The sequence below is a fragment of the Babylonia areolata genome, chromosome 9 (assembly GCF_041734735.1).
Source record: "Babylonia areolata isolate BAREFJ2019XMU chromosome 9, ASM4173473v1, whole genome shotgun sequence".
Taxonomy (NCBI): domain Eukaryota; kingdom Metazoa; phylum Mollusca; class Gastropoda; order Neogastropoda; family Buccinidae; genus Babylonia; species Babylonia areolata.
Genome location: NC_134884.1, coordinates 30,016,382 through 30,026,058, shown reverse-complemented (window position 1 = coordinate 30,026,058; position 9,677 = coordinate 30,016,382). Strand labels below are relative to the sequence as shown.

The following is a 9,677-nucleotide window of genomic DNA, read 5'->3' as shown; positions in this document are numbered from 1 at the left end:
TGATTTATTTCCTCATTAAAATCGAGTTTATTTTCGGAGTGATCTCCCTTGGTAGTGTTGTTTTTGGTGCCGATGACTGATAATGCGAGGTGTTTCAAACTGCTCATGATAAGCCCATGATTACAATATTTTCAGGGAACAGATTTCTTCTCCATCTCTCCCACGTACCCTCTCCCGCCTTCCCCTCTCAGTCAATGGACATTTTTCCCCATCTTGTCTTGGCTCGAGATCATTTTGTTGCCGTTCGCAGCGCATGATCACAAAGATTCGGACGTGACAATGATGGCGCTGGCAAGTGATATTGAACGGGGTCAGCCCGATACTCCCCCGTGTCGATACTCCCCCAAGTCGATACTACTCCCCACCCCCACTCCCCCGAGTCGATACTCCCCCGCCGGCTCGTTAATCCCTCTCGAAAAGATCCAAAAACAAGCAAATGTAATTATACAGTTGTGACTGATAATATGTTTTCTGCTTGATCAAAGATGTGTCGTGGAATGATCAATGTGTCATGTGTTCTCTTCTTACAACCATCCGCCTTCAGAGTTGAGCAGCAGTGCGCGACGTGTGTTGGGGCCTGCTATTGTGTGGGCTCGCTACTGCCTTGTATTGCAGTTGTAGTAACACGGGCCGTATTACACTGACGGACTTAGACGCTCTCCGTTATCATGACTCAGTGCATAATTTATACGGAGGAACGCTCTCTCTCTCTCTCTGTGAACAGAAACATCCTGTGGAGTACTCAAAGAAAGAGCGGGGTACATGGGAAGTTTTACATGGCTGTGAAAAGCATCTATGATTCTGTACTTGTATGTGTTCGTGACAAAGGTATTTATTCAGACTTTTTTCAGTGTCCAAGAGGGGTTAAGCCCACAGCTGTTTTCCTTTTTCATCAATGAATTGGCAGTGGAGTTACCCGGCAAAGAAGGGTAGACATCAGTGGAATACAAATGACACCTGGCGCACTGAACAGAATTGTTCTTAAGTGCTATTTGCTGATGATGTTGTTCTCTTGTCTGACACACCCATAGGGTTACAAAATCAATTAAATGCCCTCAAGCAAGAAACAGACAGACTACAACTAACAGTAAATCTCGATAAGACCAATGTTATAGTTTTCCGCAATGGAGGCCATCTTTCGACTCGTGAAAAATGGTGCTATGGTGATAGGGAAATAAAAGTAACCAAAACATAAATATTTGGGAATGTTATTCACAACAAAATTGAGTTTGACGTCTGCGTGGGATGAAGCAAATAGAAAAGGGGAAAAAGGTGTAATCCAAATTATAAAATCACTCAAGAGACTGCCTTCGACTGACGCACAGCTTTTTTGGAAACCGTTTTCGACACAAAAAGAGGAAAGAGATTGTGGGGAGAGTAGGACAGGAGGGAAGATATGGGAGGTGGATTGATGGAGAGGAGGAGATGGGGCAGTTGATAGGACAGGGGAGAGAAGGTGGGATGGGAGAGTCGGGCCTAGGGGAGATGGATGAGGGAGAACAGGACTCAGGGTGAGATGGGGGGTTGGGGAGTAGGACTGTGGAGGAGATGGGGGTGGAAGGGAGAGCAGGACAGAGGGGTGAGATGGGGGAGGGAGAGTAGGACATGGGGAGTAGAAAGGTGGGAGGGGATCACACACAATAATTCTCTTCTTTGCAGGTCTCATTCCCCCCCCCCCTTTTTTTTTCGAAGCGTCTGCAGGTGATTGTGTCAAATGGAGGTTTACTGCAAAGGGTAGGGGGTTGGGCAGTGGAGGGGAAGTCGGGCGGAGGGTAACGGGAGGAGGAGGGAGTGTAGGACAGGGGGGGAAGATGGGGAGATGGGTTGAGGGAGAGTAGGACAGGAGGAGATGGGGCAATTGGAGAGTAGGTCAGGGGGTAAGGTGGGATGGGAGAGTAGGAGAGGTGGGAGATGGGGGAAAGGGAAAGGGAGAGTAGGGCAGAGGATGGGCATGAGAGATTGTGGGAGGATGAGTAGGTGGGGGGAATGGGGGCGGTGGGTGGGGGTGGGGGACAGTATGACAAGGGGGGGAGGGGAGGGGAATATGTGCTCTTTTGTCTTTCTTTTGTGTAAAGCGTCTGCAGGTGATTAGGTCAAATAGAGGGTTACTGCAGGGGGTAGGAGGTCCAGCAGTGGAGGGGGGGTAGCCAGACTGAGGGTAACGGGAGTAGGAGTATGTAAGAGGGGGATAGTGGGAAGGGAAGAGATGGGGTAAGGGGGAGTAGGACAGGTGGTGAGACAGGTAAAGGGAGAGTAGGACAGGGGAGGTAGGGCAGGTGAGAGATGGGGTAAGGGGGAGTAGGACAGGTGGTGAGATAGGAAAAGGGAGAGTAGGACAGGTGGTGAGATAGGAAAAGGGAGAGTAGGACAGGTGGTGAGATAGGAAAAGGGAGAGGGAGGTAGGACACGTGAGAGATGGGGTAAGGGAGAGTAGGACAGGTGGTGAGATAGGTAAAGGGAGAGTAGGACAGGGGAGGTAGAACAGGTGGGAGATGGGGGGGAAATGAGAATAGGACAGTGGGAAGAGATGGGGTGATGGGAGAGTAGGAGAGAGGGAAATAGGGGGAGTAGAACAGGCGAGAGATAGGGGAGAATGGGAGACTAGGACAGGTAGGATGGCAGGGGGAAGGAAGAGTAGGAGAGGGGGAAATAGGGGGAGTAGGATGGGTGAAAGATAGGGGTGGGTGGGTGGGAGACTAGGACAGGCGGGGTGGTAGAGGAAAGGGAGAGTAGGACAGGTGGGGAGATGGGATGGGCAAGGGAGAGTAGGACGGGGGAGATGGAGGGATGGGAGGAGAATTAGGTGGGAGGGGATGACACCCATTAAATTTGCTCCTTCATTCTTTGGAGGTAAATGTGTGCTCTTTTTTTCGTTTTGTTTTTGGTGAAGCGTCTGCATGTGATTTTTACTGCACAGGGTGTGAGGTCGTTCTGACACAATCAGCTGCAGACGCTTTACAACAGATAAAAGATGACCTATTTTCCTCCAGAGGAGTAAAATTATTGGTTGTTGTTGTTGTTGTTGTTGTTGTTGTTGTTGTTGTTGTTGTTGTGTGTGTGTGTGTGTGTGTGTGTGTGTGTGTGTGTGCGCGCGCGCGCGTGTGTGTGTGTGTGTTGGATAATTATAATTGGTGAAATTTTTATTAAAAAATGAGATTACAATAAAACATCCTTAGAACGAAATGCTAATGATAACAGTAAGCGAACTTGACAAATCAACAAAGATTTGAATCGGTATGATTAAGCATTAATAAGCAATATAATGTAATGCGATTAGCAACATATAAAGAGGTAAAAAAGATATTGTATGATTTATTTAAGGCATATGGTTTTGATAAGAAGAAGACAACAACAACAACAACAAACGACCACGTGTGTGTGTGTACGGGGTAGTATTGACACGGGGGAGTATCGACACGTGGGAGTATTGACACGGGGGAGTATCGACACGCTCTCATGTTGAACACACTGTGTCGCGATACTGAGATAGATAAATAATGAGAGAGAGAGAGAGAGAGAGAGAGAGAGAGAGAGAGAGAGACAGAGACAGAGAGAGGTGAGTACAAAGATAAACTGACAAAAAAGAAATCGTTTAATGAATCAACCCATCAGTCTCTTTATTTCGCTGAGGCTACTAATGATGAAAGCAGAAACAAAATCAGCAGGGTTATCTGTCACCTCATTTCAGTAACACAAGTTTTTAACTGACGAAATGCTACAAAACAAGACATTCAATCCAGATTATCCGCCACTTATGGCTGGGTTGTCAGTCCTGAGTCCTCACGATGGCATCAAGCCAAAGCCAGAACCGTCGTCCGGCCAAGGAGCGACGTTCGACGTCACTTTCGGAACAGTCCGTGACGAAACTCAGGCGACAACAGACGAATGACGTCACAGCCATGAACAGAGTAGATTTTTTTTTTTTTTTTACGAGTCCGTGTGCGGTGACAGCCGACAGCCAGGAATCAATCGTATTCAGAGCCGATGGTGATGCTGATGTCCTGACCGAGGACAAGTGTAGAGTGAAACCATTTGTTGGTGTCCAGTACGACTGAAATGACAGAAAAAAACAAAACAAAACAAAAACAAAAATGGCGACTAAGAGTAAGAGAGAGAGAGACACACACACACAAACACACACACGGAATGTCCTCTGAGTTCTTGGGCTGGAACTTCATGTTCACGGTCATTTCTTCGAATCAGCATCCGTGCCCCCCCCCCCTCCACCCCTCCCTCTTTATACAGTTTGTTTTCTTAATTTTTTTTTTTTTTTATAAACTACAAATCCACCCGTTTAGGTGGCAGCCATACTCCAATATCGGAGTGAATGCATGCTGGATACGTGATGGATTAGGATATCTTCAACACATGCGCGCGCACACTGACACACACACACTGACGCGCGCGCGCGCGCGCGCACACACACACACACGCACATTTACATCTATCTATCTGTCTGTCTGTCTATCCACCGCCCCCCCCCCCCTTGCCCCCCTCTCTCTCTATCTGTTTTGTCGATATAATTTTATGTGGAACACTCACTGATCTCTATCTTTCTATCTATCTGTCTGTCTGTCTATCCATCGACCACCCCCCCCCCTCTCTCTCTCTGTTTTGTCGATATCATTTTATGTGTGGAACACTCACTGATCTCTATCTTTCTATCTGTCTGTCTATCCATCCATCATCCCTGCCCCTCTCTCCGTCTCTCTAACAGTCTCTGTTTTGTCGATATAATTTGATGTGGAACACTCACTGATTTCTCCAGGCCTGACGTCCACGTGCAGTCCGGACACGCACTGTGTGAAGCACTCGGAGGGTGGCTCCATGGTCCACCGCTTGACGCCCGTGATCTGTGCTTGCCAGGACGGCAGGTGCACGTTGTCTATCTGCCTTACACACACACATACAAGTACACGCGCTCGCACGCACACACAAGCATGCGCACGCGCACACACACAAAGTACACGCGCTCGCACGCACACACACACACACACACAAGTACACGCGCTCGCACGCACACACACACACGCGCGCACGCACACACACACACACACACACACGCTCGCACGTACCCATGCACGCACGCACTCTCTCTCTCTCATTCACACACACACACACACAGAGACACGGACACACACAGGCACAGACACACAGACATACATACATATATACACACACACACGCGCGCGCGAGCAGAGAAACACACAGGTGAGAGCACAGGCAGTAGAACAGACAATCAAGCAAACAATTAGGTATGAAAGCGGGCAGCCACATTAGTGTGTGTGTGTGTGTGTGTGTGTGTGTGTGTGTGTGTGTGTGTGTGTGTGTGTGTATTCGTCATTCTACTCTGAGTCCTGCGTGTGTCAGAAGACACATAGGTATACCTAACACACACACACACACACACACACACCTAACTTTTCAAATGATCATAAAACAGAGCCAAAAGAGCAAATGGTCGGTTTAGAGGTTCAGTGTATCCTAACACCACCCGACATACCCATTTTATTTGTAGTTATATTGTCCCTACAAGAAAAAGGGACTAAACCCAACAACTGTGCTCCTTGATGCTGACCAGCATTACTAATTACTAAAATTATACACTGCCATATGGAATGACAACCCTCTGGTATTCATTCACCGGTCATTTTCTCATAAATCGTCTCCAGACAAAAAAACAAATAAAAAACATCACCTAACATCCGATTACTTTCTCCCTGATAAAACTCTTCCCTTTCTGCCGCGTGGAATCTCCATTGGCCCAGAAGTCTCAGGAGCCGGTCTCAGTCCTTCCAACAGTCCATACTAACCCAGTCCTTCCAACAGTCCACACTAACCCAGTCCTTCCAACAGTCCATACTAACCCAGTCCTTCTAATAGTCCACACTAACCCAGTCCTTCTAATAGTCCACACTAACCCAGTCCTTCTAATAGTCCATACTAACCCAGTCCTTCCAACAGTCCATACTAACCTAGTACTTCCAACAGTCCACACTAACCCAGTCCTTCTAATAGTCCATACTAACCCAGTCCTAATAGTCCACACTAACCCAGTCCTTCTAATAGTCCACACTAACCCAGTCCTTCCAACAGTCCACACTAACCCAACAATCCACACTAACCCAGTCCTTCCAACAGTCCACACTAACCCAACAATCCACACTAACCCAGTCCTTCCAACAGTCCACACTAACCCAACAATCCACTCTAATCCAGTCCTTCCAACAGTCCACACTAACCCAGTCCTTCCAACAGTCCACACTAACCCAACAATCCACACTAACCCAGTCCTTCCAACAGTCCACACTAACCCAGTCCTTCCAACAGTCCACACTAACCCAGTCCTTCCAACAGTCCACACTAACCCAGTCCTTCCAACAGTCCACTCTAACCCAGTCCTTCCAACAGTCCACACTAACCCAGTCCTTCCAACAGTCCACTCTAACCCAGTCCTTCCAACAGTCCACACTAACCCAGTCCTTCCAACAGTCCACACTTACCCAGTCCTTCCAACAGTCCACTGTAACCTAGTCCTTCCAACAGTCCACTGTAACCCAGTCCTTCCAACAGTCCACACTAACCCAGTCCTTCCAACAGTCCACTGTAACCTAGTCCTTCCAACAGTCCACTCTAACCCAGTCCTTCCAACAGTCCACACTAACCCAGTCCTTCCAACAGTCCACACTAACCCAGTCCTTCCAACAGTCCACACTAACCCAGTCCTTCCAACAGTCCACACTAACCAACCCAGTCCTTCCAACAGTCCACACTAACCCAGTCCTTCCAACAGTCCACACTAACCCAACAGTCCACACTAACCCAGTCCTTCCAACAGTCCACACTAACCCAGTCCTTCCAACAGTCCACACTAACCCAAACAGTCCACTCTAACCCAGTCCTTCCAAGCACCAGAAAGGAAAACGTAACACTCACGTGCATATGCGCTCCGTAGCCGGGGCCACCCATGAAGATCCAGTCGGTTTTACTGGACTCGGCAGAAGATGGCAGAAAGTAGGGACGTCGGTAGTGCTGACGTAATACGTTGCCTGCCGACGCGTCACAGTTGCTCCTGGTCAGTGACGTCACATTTCGATTACGTCAGGTGGCATGCCAGAAGGACAACCAGAATAATTGCAAATCGGTTTAGAATTAACATTAAGTCATCAGTAAAAGCGGGTATTTTAGTGTTTTTGTTTTGTTTTGTTTTGTTTTGTTCCAAGGGGTAGGGATGGGGATGGGGGTGGGGGGGGGGGGGGATAAGAACGGGAAAGAAAAGGAGTGGGAGAATGAAAGAAAATAATGAGAGAGAGAGAGGGGAGGTAGTGGGGGGTGGGGGTGGGGAGGCCAGAGACAGAGACAGACAGAGATCACCAGTGTGTGTGTGTGTGTGTGTGTGTGTGTGTGTGTGTGAGCGGTGGGGGTGGGGTGATAGAGACAGTGACAGAGACAGACAGACAGAGATCACCAGTGTGTGTGTGTGTGTGTGTGTGTGTGTGTGTGTGTGTGTGTGTGTGTGTGTGTGTGTGTGTGTGTGTGTGTGTACTGTATTTTCCTTTGTTTTCATTTTATTTCATACATAAAAGAAGACGACAAGCCTTGTATTCCCCATGCCAAACAGCACACTCACACACACACACACACACACACACACACACACACACACACAGAAGCCGAGCACTGACCATCCGATGTACCAAGGCTTGGAGCCGTCCTTCATGTGGGCGCGGTCGGCAGGCATCCTGAACACCTCCCCCAGAGTGCGGAACTCCGTCTTGTAGGGAAAGAACTGGCACCGGGACTGCACGCTCTTCAGAGCCACGCTCTCCTCAGCGTACACCCCTCGGAAGAACTCGAAACTGAACGTCTCCAGGGCGGTCCAGTTCTCCATAGCATCCTCCACGATCACCGGACCTCCGGAATAGGCGTACAGCTCTTCGAACTCCTCAGGAAGGACCCGCTCCAGGCGGATGACATCGCTGACGTTACGGCAGAAGTCGCAATCCACGGGCGGGCGGAGAACGTCGGCCAGGCCGCGAGGAGCCCGGAAGACGCACCTCTCCAGCTGCACGTCCTCCCCGGGGATGCCTGCCATCCTGAACCAGGCTCTCACCAGCTTGGTCCGCTCCACGGGCCAGTCCAGGTGCCAGGCGGTGAAGAGCAGGAGGAGGAAGAGGAGGAGGTACCTGAGGGTGGAGAGGAGGACGCCCAGACATGCGGGCTTCTTCCTCCGGGGCACGCGGAGGTCCTGGAGAGCGGGGAGGTGGGCGAGGTGGGTGGGGGTCAGGCCGGAGGTGAGGGCCCGGGTGTAGAGGTCCTGGAACTGGTCTTCAGGGTGTGCTGGGGGGTCTGGGTCTGGATCCATCCCGCGGGGTTTGGACACGGCGCCCATCACCTGGTGCATACCGGCAACAGACCGACCTACAGACCCTGGAGGAGGGATCCGGTGAACAGTTGTATATATAATTATTCTGTGCGGCGCTCAAGGACCTTTCACAGAGTTGTGAGGGAGGAGGAGGAGGAGGAGGAGAAGAAGAAGAAGAAGAAGAAGAAGAAGAAGAAGAAGAAGAAAAAGGATTTGGAGGAGTAGGAGGAGGAGGAGGAAGAGAAGAAGAAGAAGAAGGAGGAGAGGAGGAAGAGAAGAAGAAGAAGAAAAAGGAGGAGGAGGAGGAGGAGGAAGATAAGAAGAAGAAGAAGAAGAAGAAGAAGAAGAAGAAGAAGAAGAAGAAGAAGATTACTGCAGGGACCTTTTGCTGGGGCCGGGTTAAACTTCGGCTGAGGTTTTGTTCCGATATTGAGTATTCTGGAAAAAACAAAACAAGGCAATATTCTATTCATGCTTCTTTTAAAACATATTTTTTCTTCTAAACAACAGCGAAGGTGATGCACCAGATGTAGGTATCGGAGGGGATGGTGTGACCAATATAAAAATATTCTTTTGTTTTGTATCTTGCATGTATATTCGTGCATCGCAAGACTATACATACACAGACGTGTTTCATATTTAGAAAGGTATGACATCTTCACAGGCAGAGGAAAGGCAGACAAATGATATAAACACAAATTTCGACTTCTTGACTTTGAAGGTCAGGAAGCAACTTATTTGAAAATTTATATTGAAGAAAACAAACAACAACCAACAACAAACAGTAACAACAACACACTACACACACACACACACACACACACCCAACCCCCCCCCCCCCCCAAAACCCAACAACAACAACAACAAAACACACACACACACACACACAACTTTACCAACCTCTTATGAAGCAACAAGCCGTCCAAGAACTGCTGAAAACAAAAAAAAAACGAGGAAGGTTCCAGAACACGGAAACACAGAAAATACTCAGGGGTGGAAAACAGTCTTCATCCAAAGGACACTGCGAACGGAACTGAAACTATAATAATGAAGACTCTCGAGATCCAGCCATTCCCCCCCCCCCCGCCCCCCCGGCCCCCCGCACCCCATCCCCCTCCTCCACCTAAACTCATCCCCTCCCGTCCCCCCTCCACCCTCCTGCTCTCTATCTCAGTGCAAGGGACGAGCGGTGATGTGCAAATATCGGTGTCTCAAATTCGATTGGCGTCACTCCGTTCAATTTTCCGCCCCGCCAGTCTTGATGGCTTGATCCACTTAGTTTCGGGTTGGCCATTACTATGAGAAAGACCGC

The 9,677-nt window shown here is 49.0% G+C and overlaps 1 protein-coding gene across 2 annotated transcripts; it reads right to left on the bottom strand.

Annotated features, from left to right (window-relative positions):
* Positions 1-3,625: 3,625 nt before the first annotated feature.
* Positions 3,626-9,399, bottom strand: LOC143285823 (uncharacterized). Of its 2 annotated transcripts, XM_076593254.1 has the most exons (5): positions 9,266-9,399; positions 7,686-8,395; positions 6,937-7,072; positions 4,757-4,889; positions 3,626-4,051 (listed from the first exon to the last, which is right to left on the bottom strand). In XM_076593254.1, exons 2-5 carry the CDS (start codon positions 8,390-8,392, stop codon positions 3,966-3,968), a joined length of 1,062 nt encoding a protein of 353 aa, XP_076449369.1. In that variant the 5' UTR covers positions 8,393-8,395; positions 9,266-9,399; the 3' UTR covers positions 3,626-3,965. The 2 variants fall into 2 exon arrangements, with proteins under 2 accessions (XP_076449369.1, XP_076449368.1); XM_076593253.1 differs by lacking the exon at positions 9,266-9,399 and having other exon boundaries at positions 7,686-8,420.
* Between the last annotated feature and the right edge of the window lie 278 nt (positions 9,400-9,677).